At 36.5% G+C, this 17,112-nt stretch overlaps 1 protein-coding gene across 5 annotated transcripts in view; it reads left to right on the forward strand.

Annotated features, from left to right (window-relative positions):
* The window catches only part of FER (FER tyrosine kinase), a 260,682-nt gene that overhangs the window by 69,354 nt on the left and 174,216 nt on the right, over positions 1–17,112 (forward strand). For all 5 annotated transcript variants that reach the window (XM_027869209.1, XM_027869208.1, XM_027869210.1 and 2 more), the window contains 4 exons: positions 730–867; positions 1,661–1,780; positions 9,063–9,185; positions 12,921–13,110. In XM_027869209.1, coding sequence (XP_027725010.1) covers positions 730–867; positions 1,661–1,780; positions 9,063–9,185; positions 12,921–13,110 — 571 coding nt within the window. The remainder of the gene's footprint in view (positions 1–729; positions 868–1,660; positions 1,781–9,062; positions 9,186–12,920; positions 13,111–17,112) is intronic.

Raw genomic sequence — 17,112 nt, forward strand, 5'->3', positions numbered from 1 at the left:
CCAGTATTCCTTCTCTTAGAGCATGCTGTATCCTTTTCTTCAGTGCACTAATCTTTAGTCTTGTAGAAACTTTCTGATTTCATATTTATTGCTGCCTATAGGATATCTCCTCTTCAGTGTGCTACTGCTGTACAATTCAAAATTAAATAAACAAGTAAACAAGTTTCCCCTACTAATACTTTCACTTCTCCCACCATTGTTTCACTATCCCCAGGCTTATAAACTCTTCATATTCCAGAGTAGTAAGGGAAAGCTACATCTGATCTTCTTGTACAACCTCATTTCTCACTATTCTCCAACAGGCATACCCTACTCTACTTAAGTCTAGATCAGTTTCCTTACAGTCTTCCAAATATGCTGCACGTTATTCTCAAATTTTTGTCTTTGCTCTTTCTATTGCCTAGTAAATCCTCCCTTTCTTCTCTAAGTCTTCTCTTCAAGGCCTCCTCTGACTATTCTAGTCAATCATATTTTTTCCTTCTGTTAACTTACATCTGTAATCCGTAGTTATTTTCAACCATTTTCATGTCATTGGCTGAAGATTTCAAAGTCTACTTTATTCTTTTCCATTATAAAATCCTTTACTTGATTCTTCAGGTATTTGAAATGAGTTTCATAAATAGTCTTTGAGATACAACTGATATAATAAATTTAATGTTTGTTATTCTGCTTTCATTTCAGTCTCTTTCAAAACTGAAAATTGTTGATTATTTATATTTTTGTTCTTAGAAAAAGTATATTTGATGAATACAGCCAGATTACCAGTCTTGTTACAGAGGAGATAGTTAATGTCCATAAAGAGATTCAGACATCAGTTGAACAGATTGATCCTAGCACGGAATACAACAATTTCATAGATGTTTACAGGTATGAGATTTTTCTTCTACTTTCATCATTTATGTCAAAAGGTTGAAATACAGTTGAACAAATGTAAAAGCATTGTAAGGCAAAAAAATTATTTTAATTATTGACTTTTAGTTATTTTGAAAGTCATTTTTTAATCCAATTCAGTTCAACTAACATGCATACTATGGACAAGGCACTGTGCTAGCCTTTGAGAGTACAAAGACAAGTGTATAACATGTACATGTATAAGTAGATAATAGGTAACTTGAGAAGGGAGAGAATGCTAATAATTATATACACATTTCAAATATATAATTGCTATTAGTCATTTTGAAGTAATGCATTTTCAGTTTTCACCATAACATCACTTAGAGCAATACTTTGCCTTTATACGTGAAAATGTATCTTCTCTTTCACAATTTATGTCTTCAGTTTATTCAGAAGAAAGTAAACAGATTGGTTTAATTTGTTCTTAGTTATTTGTGTGTAAATTTATCTAGTATAATAAAACACATTTTTATTAATATCATTTTTGAATAGAGCAAATATACTCTTGATCTGTCCCAAGAATTTGGCCATGCAAGCTGTGGTGGAAAAGTTCACAATTCTAAGGACCTGAGTTCAACTATCACCTCTATGGGTGGGCAAATCACTTAATATCTCAGCTTCACTTTCCTCATTTGTAGAATAAGAGGTTTGGACAAGTTGCCTCTGTAATTCCTTCTAGCTGTCATACCATGATGTATATTTGTCCTTGATATATAATGAATGGTACATGCAATCTCAATCACAACTATTTTCCGTGTTTTACCAGATCACCAGCTGTTGAGGAGCAAGAAATTGAGTTTGATGCTTCTTTACTTGAAGAAAATGAAAGTCTTCAGGCTAATGAGATCATGTGGAATAATTTAACAGCAGAGAGTTTGCAAATAATGTAAGTAGAAAATTCAAACTATTCATAGATTAATAGGATAGTCTTGATTTTTATGTTAGATTTAAGTGGTTTGCTAAATTTTAAATGCTTATTTTTGTATAATGTGCTATAAAATATACTATTATCTTACTCCTATATCCATTCTTCTATTTAACATATATTTTACTTATATAATAACAATTTCTAGTAGTCAATTTTGGTTTTCTTCTAATATTATTTAGGTCAGTATTCTAACTTTATCTGAGGAAGAATTTTATGTTTTGAAATTTTATTTTTTAAATGAAGAAAAGGAATATGATGGTCTTAAATTTTTTTTTACCTGTATCGTTACATTTGTCTTCCAAAACAGTTCTCCAGGGCAAGGGATTATTATCACTATTTTCCAGATGGACATTTTAGTTGAGCTGTTAGGAGACTCTGAGATTACCAGTTTAACTCCTTCATTTTATAGATGAGAAAAATGAGCTCACAGTGGTGGTGTGATTTTATCAGTATTCACATAGCTAACTAGAACTGAACTGGGTCTATAACTCACATCTTCTGACTCTTGATTAAATGCTCCTTCTGTTACAGAATTCTGTCTCTTATTTTCTTTCAAATCAGATTTACTCAGTTGTGTGATTTCAGTTTTTTTTTTAAACTTTAGAGGTTCTAGTAAATTCAATTTAGTTTAACAAATGTTGATTATGTATGTGATAGGTGCAGGTAACCATGTTAGATCTTGGGGGAAATGAAGCCAAAAAAAAAAAAGGAAAATGCTCCCACCCTCAAGGAGCTTATGTCTTTTTGGGGGAGATATAAGTAAATATAAAGTATATAAAAATTAACACAGAAATAAATGTAAAGTAATGTCAAGGGAGAGAGTATGTTGAAGGCTTAAGGAATCAGGAGAACCCTTATGGAAGAGGTGGCAACTAAACTGTGCTTTGGAAGAAGCTAGGGTTTCTCCAAGGTGAAGATAGGATGAGAATGAATTCCAGACATTTCACTTGTGCTTACTGAGATAACAGAAACAATGGGGACCAGATCTTTCTTAATGTGCTATCAGTGCTTTCTTTCACCAAGCAGTTAATAATTAACATTCAATTTGGAATGCAGAGTACTGGGTCTTTTAAAAAATTATTTAGCCAATCTTTTGATTGACTATAAACATTATAAAGAAAGTTCCTGGATAAATATATGGATCTATCCCTTTATCGCACCATTGCTGCTAATGAACCTGTTCTCATGTTTATATGTTATTTCTTTAAGCTTGAAATTTTTATTGGGGCTCATCTGTAGACTCTTACTTCAAAAGGTTGAATTTGATTATTATTTATTTACTTTGTCTCTATCTGATAGAATTAAAGAATTTCCTTTGTTTTTGCCGCCCTCATACTTGAGACTTTGTCTTTTCACCTTTACTTTTATAAAGACTGTTGTTTGTCTTTCTTGAAGAGGACCATGACATCAGGGAGGTGATGCCATGACTTGGAAAGGAATTGAATTTAAGTGAGGGAGGGCTGTGCAAAGTCACCAGTCTTATTTTCTCCTCCGGAGCCATCTGGGTCTAGTGGCCAGAAATGGATCAGGACAACTGGCAATGGCCCAGGATGCAGTGGGGGACCTTGGCCTTTTCAAGCTAGGTTCTTTATCAGGTCTCAGTTTGACTGAAGCAACACCCATTCAGTGATTAAGGCTTAATAAGAAATGAGGCTGAGAATGACCTCTTAAAAAATTAGATCTGGGAGGGGAAGATCCTCTGGGTTTCATGCCTGAACAGAAATAATTGTTATTTACATTCATTCTGAGCCAATCAGGGTCCAAACAATGACCAAGTAGGTCTTGGCCAGGCTATTGCTGGCCAATCAATGGGAGCCAGGGTGATCTGGGGTTAAGATCTGGTCTTTAAGAGAAAAAATAAACCAAAAAAAAGTTTCAGAGATTAAAATTTACATTCCCTTTGGGCAGAGCACCAACAGTTAAGGGTGTAATGCCCCATGTGGGGAGAAGGAAATAAGAAAGGAAGAAAGAAAGAAAATAAAGGCTAGTCTCCATAATTGGGATATATTCCTTCTTCTTTTGTTCTTGGCATCCTTAGTTTTCTTAGAACCAAACTAAAATTACAACTTCTACATGAGACCATTGCTGATTCCCTTCCCGCTGCTAGTTTCTCTCCACTGTCATACCCCCACTTACCTTGTATTTATTTTGTACATATTTTGCATATGCTAACATCAATACATTCCTCCAGTAGAATGTAAACTCGTTTTTTTTCTCTAGTGCTTAGTACAGTGCTTGTCACATGGTAGTTTCTTGCTGATTGATCATTCTGGGTGCAGTGGTTATAAAACCCTATGGCTGGCTCTTAGGAATGGTTGCGATTTCTTTTGGCCTGGCCAAATAGAGCTAGATGAATTAAAAGGTTCTTGTCATAGTAATTTATGCAAGTTGAGGATCAGTCTATGCAGTTGTCCCTTCCACATTGTGTGTGTGTGAGGGGAGGGTTAGGGGCGCAGCGCCCTGGCAATATGGAAAATCTGTGTAAAAATTTTTGATCCTCCCTTTGTACCAGAGGTGAAGTCTGAATTTTTTTTCTTTTATGGGGTGTTTACAGTTATCTTTTTGCAAAATTTGGATTAAGTATTTGGTCAAAGGCTCTGTGTTGTCTGATGGCCTTTGCGTGTCATCTGTGGCTTCCACAAAACTCTCCCAAAATTCCCATTTAATTTCTTATGCCGACCTATGGTAAATCAAAACCTCAATGGGGAAAGTTGCACTGTGGAAGAGAGAACTGTATTTAACTTTCTAAATATTTGTCTTTATTCACTTTATGATATTGCATGTAATTTTATATGAATTGCTTCTTTCTTTGTACTTGTATTCCAAGAACCTACCACAGTGCCTGGGACATGGTAGGTGCTTAATAAATACTTGTTGGTTGGTGGACTGACTGATATCAAGCCTAAATTCGCCCTCTTGTAACTTCTACCCCCTACTTCTAGCTATGAACTTTGGGGCTATGTGGGATAAGTCTAAGACACCTACTACATTCCCCAGGAACCTTCCCTTCTTCATGCTACTTATCCCCAGTTCCTTTAACCAGCCAATCAATGAGTGCTCATTATTTGCCAAACACCAGCCTTAAGGAGCTTACATTCTTTCAGGGGAGACAGTGTGTGTACACATAAATATGTATAAAACATGTACAAAATAAATCCAAGATAATTTGGTAAAGGAGAGCAGCAGGGAGGATCAGGACAGTTTGGAAGCGGCCCAAGGTGTAGTAGCTAAATTGATTCATCTTGTTCATGACCCTCTAGTTCATCTTGATTGCTACCTTTGGGTATTTTTTTTGTACAGATATTAGAGATCATGGGTTTTATCAATGATTACTTTCTTGGATTTTCATCTCCTATGAACTTCTTTGTGTTTGAACTATTACTTTTCCTTCATTCTAGTTTCTCTCTTGGTGGATATACTTAGGCAGTTTCTTTCCTCCATGCTTTTTAGTTTAAATCCCCTCTCCTTAGAATGTATCTTGAGGAGCCTTTATTAGGTGAACTCTATCCCTCAAAGAATCCTATCATTCCCATTTTTTAAGCTATAGTTCAGAAATCCAAGTACCGATCTCAAACATCTTTATAACCATTCTTTGCCCCTGTGATCTTCAGTTTTTTTGACCAAGCCTTTCTAATCTTCAGAAATTGTTTCTAAATTTTCATCTGACTATCACTTCTCCTTTAAATTAACCAATCAATAGTCATTTATTAAATGCCATTATAGTAGGCAGAAACTGTAAGGAATTGTGCTGTGAGCTGAGGATACAAAAAGAATTGAGAAGTCTCTGATGTTAAAGAATTTACATTCTGCTGGAAATCACAAAAATTTAATAGGAGTTATCAATTTCAACAAGTTTTTTGAAATTCTTTATTGTGTTTTGTATAGATACCACAAAAAGACACCAGACTTCTGTTGTGGTCAGGTCTCAGGTCAAAAGATAGTTATTAACTATCAGAGAGTTATTAACCACCTTCTTGATGATACTTATGTTTTCTTCCATGAATCCTTAGATCAGTTGAGGAACTAAGGCCCAGAAAGGTCAAATAACTTGCCCAAGGTCTCACAGGTAAGTATCAGTGTCAGGATTTGAACCCAGGTCCACTAACTCTAAGCACAGTGCACTTTCTTCAATTCAGTAAACATTTGTTGTTGTTCAGTTGTTCAGTTGTTCAGTCATGTCTGACTCTTTGTGACCCCATGGACCATAGCTTGCCAGGCCCTTTTGTCCTCTACTATCTCTTGAAGTCTAAGTTCATGTTTGTTGTGTCCATGGTAATATCTATCCATCTCATCCTCTGCCATCTCCTTTTTCTTTTACCTTCAATTTTTCCCAGCGTCAGGGTCTTTTCTAATAAGTCCTGTCCTCTCATTATGTGGCCAAAGTTTTTAAGCTTCAGCTTCAGTATTTGACCTTCCAGTGAATAGCCTGAATTAGTTTCTTTAAATATTGACTGATCTGACCTTTTTGCTGTACAAGAGAATCTCAAAAGTCTTCTCCAGCCCCACAATTCAAAGGCATTGATTCTATAACACTAAGTTTTCTTATAGTCTAACTCTCACAGCCTTACATTGCTACTGGAAAAACTATAGCTTTGACTATATGGACCCTTTGTCAGGAAGGTGATGTCTCTGCTTTATAGTATGCTGTCCAGATTTGTTGTAGCTTTCCTTCCAAGGAGCAAGCATCTTTTAATTTCATTATTGCAGTCCCTATCTGCAGTGATCTTTGAGCCCAAGAATATAAAATCTGACACTACTTCCATTTCTTCTCCCTCTTTTGCTAGGAAGTGATGGGACCAGTTGCCAGGATCTAAGTTTTTTTTTGATGTTAAGTTTCAAGCTAATTTTTACACTCTCCTCTTTCATTCTCATCAAGAGGCTTCTTAATTCCTCTTCACTGTGTGTCATCAGAGTGGCATCATCTGCATACTTTAAGATTGTCGATATTTTCCCAGGCAACCTTAATTCTAGCTTTTGATTCATCCAGCCTGGTATTTTGCATGATGTAGTCTCCATATAAGTTAAATAAATAAGGTGACAATATACAGACTTGTACTCTGTTTCCAATCGTAAACTAATCAGTTGTTCCATGTTTGGTTCTAACTGTTGCTTCTTGGCCTGCATACAGGTTCCTCAGGAGACAAGTAAGAAGGTCTTCAGGACTCATCACATTGTGTTGTGATTCACATTATATTCTAGTCACTGCGGATACAAATCAGAAAAAGACAGTCCTTGTTCTCAAGGAGTTTGTAGTGTAATGGAGAAGACAGCATACAAAAGGAAGCTGGAAAGGGGAGGAGAAAGGGAGAAGGATACTGTAGGGGATTCATGGAGTTGAGACTTAACAGAGGTACAGATCCAAAGTGGGGGGAGCTTCAAAGTCCAGGTTCTGCCCTCTATAAAGGAAAGCTTTGGGTGGAGTTTAGTGCTCACCTCCTCTGGCTCTGCAATCAAAGGGGAGAAGAGGCTAGGGGCTGCATATATCCAAGACTGGGTTAAATAGCAACTAGTGATCAGTTTATCTTGGGAGCTACATCTTGGTGGTAGAGCTGAGACCAAACAGAAATCTCTTAGTTACTGGAAATCCATTTCTCCCTTCATGGAGTTCTCTCTTTTGATGTAGGTCTTTGTCGGGTTCTGAGACCTGATAGAGGCCTGAAGCTGCCTTTACTACATGTGTCTCATTTGACCTTGATGTGTCTCAACTCTGACATTAGTCACTACTGCTCTGGGGACGCTATTGCCCATCCTGATTAAAAACTTAAGACATTCTGACCTTTTGCAGTTCATGGTGTTGCAGCTTTTGGTTGTTTGAAGTCCTTTGCTCCCTTTGTAATGTTTATGATGTTCCCTTTGGGTCTGTGTTGTAACTTCTTCTGCTGGCTTTCTTTCAGAGCCCTGAATCTGCCTTTCCTAACAGAGTCCACAGATAAGTAATTATAAAATAAATGGAAAATAATTTTTGTTGTGGACAGTACTGCCGATTGAGGGTAGCATTAATAATTGGGAGAATCAAGTAAGCTCACTTGTAGGAAGTAGCAGTTGATTTGACCCTTGAAAGGACCAGGGTTCAGGGGGAGGGGGGATAGATGAGGAAGGAGAAAATTCCAGCCTTGGTGGAGAGTATGGTCACCACAGTGGGGACTAACAAGTAAGCAGTTTGCCTGAATCAGAGTATACTTCAGGGGCTTTAATGTGTAAGCAGTACAGAAAGACAGGTTGGAGCTAGATTGTGAAGGGCTTTAAATTCCAAACAGAAGAGTTTGTATTTTATCCTCGAAGCAAAAGGAAACGATTAAACATCTTAAGTGTTGACTGTAAAATTACTGTAACAAGTTAAAATTGTACCTAAGTGATATTTCTTTATAGTATTGTTGTAGGGAATAAACAGTGGTAAAAATATGAAGACCTTTGTAGATATACAGATTTTATAAATTCTCAGTGTATGATACTGACCAATAAATTTGGGTAAACATTTCTTCTCAGTGGTTTGTCAACATTTATTGAACATCTCCAGGAATGTAGATTACTGTGTTCAGTAATTATACTAAAGGCCCATCACATTTTGGGGAGTTGTAGAGGTTCCCTAGAGCAAATAAACCAGAATTCTCCGAATGAAGATGAATTGAAGGAGGCACTGAAAATAGATTTTAACTATTTTTTCCCCATGACAGGCAGCTAACTCATTTCTTTTTCTTCTTCTTTTCCCCCCTTCCCTGTGCTGCTCTTGGAGTATTCAAACTGGAGGAGCTTATTAATCACAATTAATCTCCTGTTGGTGGAATATGTAAAGAGATTTTGAGCAGGGACTAGTTCGGTGTTCCTTCACTTACCCTGGGCACTGTTATATAGCCTATGCCCCTTTCCCAGACTTCACTCATCTGCCAGGCCTGCAAAGTGCATAAAAATTAATGTTCTTTAGTACTATGCTACAGAAGATTCAAAACAAAAATTTCATCCCTACCAATGGTAGTGTTTTCAAATTTGGTAATATAAATTTTTTAATTAATAGAAATTATTTTTTGCTAGCATAGATTTTTCTTATAATATTTATCTTATGTCTAAGTGTCTATAAAATCTATGTAGAAAAGGAAAATCGAGTATATTCAGAGACTAAGAAATAGAAATTGCCCACAACACATTCAAATATTTGAGAATATCTATCTACATATTGTTTATCCCTGTACCTCATGTATAAAGTCCATGCATTAATTGATTGGATAGCATATATTCATTCTAGGTTGAAAACTGTCGAAGAAGAATTGATCCAAACACAGCAGATGCTTTTAAACAAGGAGGAAGTTGTCTTGGAACTAGAAAAGAGTATTGAAGAATCTTCTAAGACCTGTGAAAAGAAGTCTGAGTAAGTAGACAAACAACTTAAAGAAAGAAGTGTAATTATTTTAACAGTACAACAGCATTTATTTGTCATCTATTGGAGATTGAGGGCTTCTACAAAAGCTAGTCTTTTACATCAGTGGCTTTCAGAGTATGGTCCAGGGATCCCTGGGATGCCAGGACCCTTTCAGAAGGTCCATGATGTTAAAAATTTTCATAATAATGCTTGTTGTTCAGTGTTTCAATCTGTCTGACTCTTCATAACCTAAGATAATAATACTAAGAGGTCTTAATTTCTAATACAGTTAAGATCAATAGATAAAACCCACATAAACAAATGCTCTTTGCAGGGAGGGAGGAGTCTTTTCAATGATTTTTAAGAATATAAAGGGGTCCTGAGATCAGAAAGTTTCAGAACTGCTGTTCTAGATAAATGAGACTGTTTTAGTCATCAGATTATTTTTATGTAAGTTATTTTTTAAAGAAATCTTTCTAAAATGCTTTCTGCCCTTCCTTGATTGCCTAAACAGCACATTTTGAACATAATCTACCTGTTTTATGACCAGTCCTGGCCATCATTTCAACCAAAAATTGTTGTTCTCTTTCAGGAAGTGACTGATAAATGTTGCATCTGCTTTTCTGCCTTTACACTTTCTACCAGGCCAATTGACTCATTGTCACTGGAATACTTCTAGGTCTTTCCTGTTGAGGGATTGTCTACTGCAATAGGATCATAGGATTTGATCTTGAAGTGATCTTAAGATTGTCTGGTCTATCTCCCTTATTTTATGGAGAAGGACACTGAAGCTGTGGATGTTAAGTGACTTACCCAGGTTTACACAGGTAGTTTGTAGCGTAACCAGGTGAGATCTTCTGGCTCCAAATTCCATGCTTTTCCCACTACATCCTGATATCTTCTTATCATATCCTCCACCTTCCCTCACCAGGCAGATTAGGACAGGGATAAAAATAGCTAACTATAAGGTAGCAAGGTTTACCTGTTATGAGCTTCTTGAACTATCATAGCATATCTTGGCCTTTATCTTCTCCATTTGACTTTCTGTTTAGACTCCTGGGTTCCTTGGCTTTCTTGATTCTTTAAAATTTTTTTAAAAATATTTTTTCTAGTTACATGTAAGAACAATTTTTAGCCATTGTTAAAAATTTTGGGTTCCAAATTCTCTCCCTCCTTCCCTCCCTTCTCTCACATCTCCTTAGGAAGGCAAGCAATTTGATATAGATTATACATATTTAGTCATGTAAAACATATTTCCATATTAGCCATGTTGCAAAAGAAAACACAGACCAAAAAAAACCAACCCCAAGGAAATTAAAGAAAATTTTTAAAAAAGTATGCTTTGATCTGCAAAGCATTCCAATGAGGAAGAAAAATGGTGTTTGTCTTAAGAATAATAGTTCATGTTTATATTTCACTTTTTATGTTTTACATTGCTCTTTTAAATGTATCACATTATTTGAACCTCATAAAACCCTGTGAAGTAGGAGTTATTATTTTATCATTTTACAGATGAGGAAACTAAATCTAAGAAAGGTTAAGTGAGTTGTTTAGGATCACACAGCTCCTAGGTCTCTGGGGAAGGATTCACACTCAGCTTCAACTACTTCATATGTAGTACTCTATCCACCATGCCACCTTAGTGACTGAAGAGAATGATGTGAATATCCACCATCCAACTTAACATTTTTAAAGGTAGAATTTAGAAGATAGAATCCAGGGTAAAGGAGGATCAATTAATCATTTAAATTCATTAAGCACTGAGCTAAGTACCAGAGATTCAAAGGCAAAAGTGAAATAATCTCTGCATTCCTGGAATTTACTTTACAAACAGAGGCTACTTCATAGACACATACTGACTCAGAGCCATCCCTTGTTAGTTTTGGTTTGATAGAACACCTTGAGACACTTTTAAGTTATTCAGCAGTTAACAAAAAGACTTTTACTTAGTCATAGCAGGAGAAGGATATTCAGAAAAGATAGGCATTGAGGATACTTTCATTTTATTCAGGGGAATGAAGCTTCTTTACCCATGTTACCAACCTACCACCCAAGCGTTGGCATGACCCTGGAGTTCCTTATGGCTTCTTTGTACTCAGACAACCAGGAAATGTCAACATCTGTAATCTTTTGTACCTTGAGCCGACCAAGACTTGAGGATGTTTTCAGTCCTAAAAGTGAGAAAAAGAAGAGTGATCAGACAGGTAGAAGGAGAATCAGGAGAGAGCAATGTCACAAAAACCTAGAGAGGAGAGAGTATCTTAGAAAAGAAGGTGATCAACAATATCAAAGCCTGCAAACAGGTCAAGAAGGATGAAGAATGAGAAAAGGCTATTAGATTTGGCAGTTAAGAGATCATAGGTAATTTTGGAGAGGGGATCATTTGGATGATGATGTCAGAAGCCAGACTACATGGAGTTAAGACAGTGAGAGGAGGGGAAGTGGGGGCACTGATTGTAGATGAACTTTTCAAGGAGAAAAGATATAGTATGATAGCTAGTTAGCAGGGAGAGGTGGTCAGAATTTATGAGATGAGTATATGTATAGGAGCTTTAGATTTTAATTAAACCTCAGCTGATTTCAAAACTCCTTCCTCTTCTAGTTTAGATATTTAAAGGAACATAATTTGCATCACAGCTAATCTCATTTTTGATTTAATCATCTCCCTTCGGTTTAATTATTATGTTTATGCATATTACTTTCAGATATCTATATCCAGCCCCAGTATATCTATTGAACTTCAGTCTTGCCACACCAATTGCCTGTTGGATATTTTAAACTGAATATCTAAGAGACATCTCAACCTCAAAATGTCCTAAAGAAAATCTTTCTTCTCAAATTTACCTCCTTTCCCAACTTCCTACCATTTCCCCCATTTCCTGTGTTTATAACCTGAATTATTCTGGATGCTTCATTTTCCCTTACCCCACATATTTAATCATTTGCCAAATTTCTGCCTCTTCACCATAACTTGAATCCAACCTTTTCTCTCCACTCATACAACTACAACCTTGGTTTAGACCGTAATCTCCTTTTGCTTAGATTATTGCAATGGCCTCCTAATTTGTCTGCCTCCCTCAAAGTGATTTTTCACTTCTCTCCTCTGTAAACATCAGTGGCTTCCTGTTGTTTCTAGGGTTGAATATAAACCCTGCTTCTAAAGCACTTTTAAAGCTTTTAAAGCACTTCACTACCTGGCTCCAGCCTGTCCTTCATTTTCAATGTACATTACTCTTCCTTCCTTACTCTGTGATTCAACCAAACTGACCACCTCTCAGTTTCTCAGAGGAGACTGTCTATCTCCTCTCACTGTGTCTTTATACTTTGTTAACCTCCATCCCAGAAAGAATGCCCATCCTCTTCCGTGTGACTCTCCTCCTTCAGGACACAGCTTGGGCACCACCTTGTATCTGAAGCTTTTTCTCTCAAACTACCTTACATAGTATCTAACTACTTTGCATTGATTCTCTTTACATTTATTCTATGTATCTTTATACATGTTTGTGTGTGTGTGTGACTTTAATCTCTTTCCTTAGAATATATGCTCCTTGTAAGTAAGGATTGTTTTAAATCTTTGTGTTTGCATTGCCAGAGTCTGGTGCATAGGTGCTTAATACATCCCTACTGATTGCTTTTTAAAGCTCTATGATTTATGAAGATTTTCTTATATTTCTTCTGTGGCATGGCTATAATCTTCAGCATAGTTGTTTTGAAATCATTTCTATTTCATTTGCTCTCTTTTAGTATTGTGCTTCTGCTGAGCCAAAAACAGGCATTAGAAGAGATAAAGCAATCAGTCCAGCAGTTAAGATGTGCTGAGTCCAAGTTCACAGCCCAGAAAGAACTCCTAGAACAAAAAGTACAAGAGAATGAGGGAAAAGAGCCACCTCCCGTCTTCAATTATGAAGAAGACGCTAGATCAGTTACATCTATGGTAAGTGAGCAGTGATCTGCACTGGTAATAACCAGAGGAGGTGATTGCTAAAGCTGCCAGGGGTTGGGGTGGGGTGGGAGGGTGGTCAATATATTGATTAATGTTCCAGAATGTAGGAGTTTTGTGAAATAAAGCTTGATGTAAAACTGAATTCTGGAACTATGTTTTTATTGGTGTATGGAACTCCCAGATGAGAAAGTTCCACCCTACCAGTGCAGGTTGTTGTCTTCTCTGCAACTTACTTTCTTAGAAGTTTGCCTAGAGCCTTGAAATATGGAGAAATTTGCCTGGAGTCACACAACTATATAATATGTAGGAGGCAGGAACTGAATGTAGATCTTTCTGGTTCTGAAGCTGGCTCTTTATCCATCCAGTAAGCCACACTACTTCTCAATGCATATTTTATACTTACATTTTTCCTGCCTTGATGTCCTTCACTTTTTCTGTGGACTATGAGATATTTAATATACGAATAACTTTAATTGGCAGTGTGTTTAAGCAATTGGTTTACATATATTTGCATTGTTTTACAGCGATGTTTTCTCTTATGAATACCAAAATTATAAGTTTTAAACATGAATAGTAAAGCAAAACATATTAGCCCATTGGCCCTGTCCAAAAAAACCCCCAAAAAACCCCCAACCAAAACAGTTCAAACTGCACTCTGAATCCATCACACCTTTATTAGGAGGTAAGTAGACTTTCATTATGGGTCCTTTGGAATTAAGGCTGATTGTTTGTGTTGATCAGAGTTCTTAAGACTTTCAAAGTGGATTGTATTTACAAGATTGTTGTTATTTGAAACCTTTATCTGAGGAACTTGGCACAAATATTTTTTCTCCATTTGCCTGCTTCTTTTCTAATTTTAGCTGAATTATTTTTGTGCAAAATCTTTTTCATTTTACATAATAAAAATTGTACATTTTACATTTTCTGATCTGTCCCTTGTTTGGTCATGAACTCTTCCTTTATCCATAGATTTGACAGGTAATTTCTTCCTTGTTCCTCTAATCTTTTTGTAATATCACTCTTTATGTTGAAGTCATATACCCATTTGGAGGTTGTCTTGGTATATGATATAAGATGTTGATCTATACCTAGTTTTTGGCAGACTGCTTCTCAAATTTCCCAACAGTTTTTGTTGAATAGTGAGTTCTTGCCCTGATAGCTGAGACCTTTGGATTTATCGAACACTAGACTACTGTGCTCATTTCTTTCTGTGTATTATGTTCCTGATTTGTTCCATTGGTCAGCCTCTCAGTTTCTTCACAGTACCAAATTGTATAGATGTAGCTTTTTAGTTTAGTTTTAGATCAGGTATTGTAAGGCCCCTTTCCTTCCCATTTTTTTCATTTATTCTTTATTCTTGATCATTTGTTCCTCTAGATGATTTTTATTATAATTTTTCCTGGTTCTAGAAACTAATCCTTTGGTAGTTTGATTGGTATGGCACTCAATAAATAAACTAATTTAGGATTGGTATTAAACCTTTCATTATAATACCTTGGCCTACTCATAATTAATATTTCTTCAGTTATTTAGATCTGTCTTTATTTGTATGAAGAGTGTTTCCTGATTGTTTTCCTACATTTTCTATGTGTTTCTTGGCAGATAGACTTCCAAGTGTTTTATACAACCTGTAGTTACTTTAAAGGGACTTTCTATCTTTTCCTGCTAGATTTTGTTGGTATACATAAATGATGATGATTTGTGCGGGTTTATTTTATGTCCTGCAACTTTGCTGAAGTTCTTAATTTTTTCACTTAGTTTTTTAGTTCACTCTCTAAAGTTCTTTAAGTAAACTATCATATCACCTGCAAAAAAAAGATCCTTTCTTTCCTCATTGTTCATGCTTATTCTCTCAGAATCTTTTTTTTTGTCTTATTGCTATGCCTAACATTCTAGCACGATATTTTTTGTTTTGTTTTTTCAGTTAGCAAAAATCCTTCTCTTCTCTGTCCATCCCAATACTTACTTCCCTCCTCTCTTCCCTCTCCTTTGAGAATGAAGGAAAAAGAGAACCCTTGTTACAGACTTGTACAGTCAAGCTGTAGGGAAGGTCTGAACTGATCTTTTGCTGCTTCTTGGTGTATTGAATCCAGATCCTCAGCTACCAAAGTGGTCTAATCCACAGTGAAGTCTAGTTCCTGCTGGGACACACACCTCCCCATTCCCCTTTTCTGAACTCTGACCTTGACCTTAGTTTGGATCTGAGGAACGATGGATTGCAGCTGGACTCTCACTGTTAGCTAGCTCTGCTATTCAGAGTGCAAGCTCCTTTAGGTCTAGGGTTCCTGTCCTGGTTATTCCTTTGTAGGATTATGACAGGGCTAGAGTCTAGAAGTGATACTCTGCTCTGCTCCTGGGGTCTGAGGCACACAGCTGCTGCTTGCTTTTGAACTTGTTCCTTTCATGGTTTACCACTAAGTCCTGAGACTACTGAGGGAAGAGGAAGCAGGCACATATCCCCTCATCATTCCTTCATGGGTATGTGTCAGACTGGGTAGTGAGCAACACAGTATGGCCCCATAATTCCAATCTGCAACAAAAGGGCACTGAAGCAGTATGAGCAGATTCAGTTTATTAGGGAATCTAGTAGTCCTTAAGAAATTGGATTGTAGACTCTCCTCTGCAGTTATGAACCCCTATGCTTCATTTTGAGGGATTTCTACAATTTGAGAGATCGCTAAAAATAGAATGAGGTGCTGCAGTACATTGTTTGGCCAATTCCAAAAGGGGGAAGTCTTATGATTGGCTAAGAGAAATGTCCATCAATCATAACCACTTTGTCAACAGACATTCCACAGGGCATCAACTCTGGGGGCTTTCCAAAGGTCATAAGACCCTTTCAACATCTCAAGGCCTTCCACAAGAAATAAAAACCTAATGTTTGACCAACAGTATCCTAGAGTTCAAGGAAGTTGTGGGTTTGAAGCAAAGGTCACCAGGGAGTGGACGGTGACGATTCATAGGAGTGAAGGGGTATTACACCAGCAAATGGACCTTATTACAGCCCATTACAGAGTGGGAGTGGAGGGATAGTGCACATTTACATTCTTACTACATTTCTAAGAGTATGAATCCAGCTGATAAGTGAAATACAATTAATATAATCATCACTACATGGTAGATTAATCAATCATTCATAACTCTTATCCTAATAGCGTCAAGTAACATAATTACCTCAAACTTAATTCTATTCTGCTTAATTCACTAATACAATCACTAATACCCATCAGATAACAATAAACTGAATAAATGTTGATGAATTTGAGTAGGGGTATCAAAATTGTCATCGTAAAAGCTGCTAGCACTCATGTGTCCTTGCTGTAATATGGGGTAGTATGGGTCTAGGAGTGTCCTGGTGTAGGTCTGGGACCCCTTCTTCCCCTAATTCACAGCCTTTCCCTGGGTACTAGGGTGTTCTTTGCTGAGAGTGCTGTGCACTAGATATCATCTGTATTGTGTGCCAGCTTTTCTGTCTCCCTATGCCAAACTTGGATGGAAAAATGACCCTCTGTGACTTTTTCTTATATTTCCCTAGTAGGATTCAGTCTGGTATACTTTGTAGATCTGTTTGGAGGAGTGGTGGGTAAAACTCCTTGTTACACTGCTTTCTTACTACTCTGCCATCTTGTCATCCCTTTCCTAGTACTATATTGAATAATAATGGCGATGATAGAAATCTTTACTTTACCCTTTAACTATTGGAAAAGCTCTAGTTACTGGCTTTTGGTTTTTGGTAGATATTACTTATATTAAGGAAAGATTCATTTATCTCTATGTTTTCTCTCTCTCTTCCTCTCTTTCTTTCTCTTAACAGGAATGATTATTGTATTTGTCAAAAGCTTTTCCTGTATTTATTGACATATTATTATTTTTGTTGTTATTTTTATTAATATAGCCAGTAATAGTTATAGTTATCTTAATATTGAACAAGCTGTGCATTCCTATATAAATGCAATGTGGTCATAGTGTATCATCCTTGTGATATGTTGCTGT

Source organism: Vombatus ursinus, unplaced genomic scaffold (assembly GCF_900497805.2).
Source record: "Vombatus ursinus unplaced genomic scaffold, bare-nosed wombat genome assembly UNPS02014792.1, whole genome shotgun sequence".
Taxonomy (NCBI): domain Eukaryota; kingdom Metazoa; phylum Chordata; class Mammalia; order Diprotodontia; family Vombatidae; genus Vombatus; species Vombatus ursinus.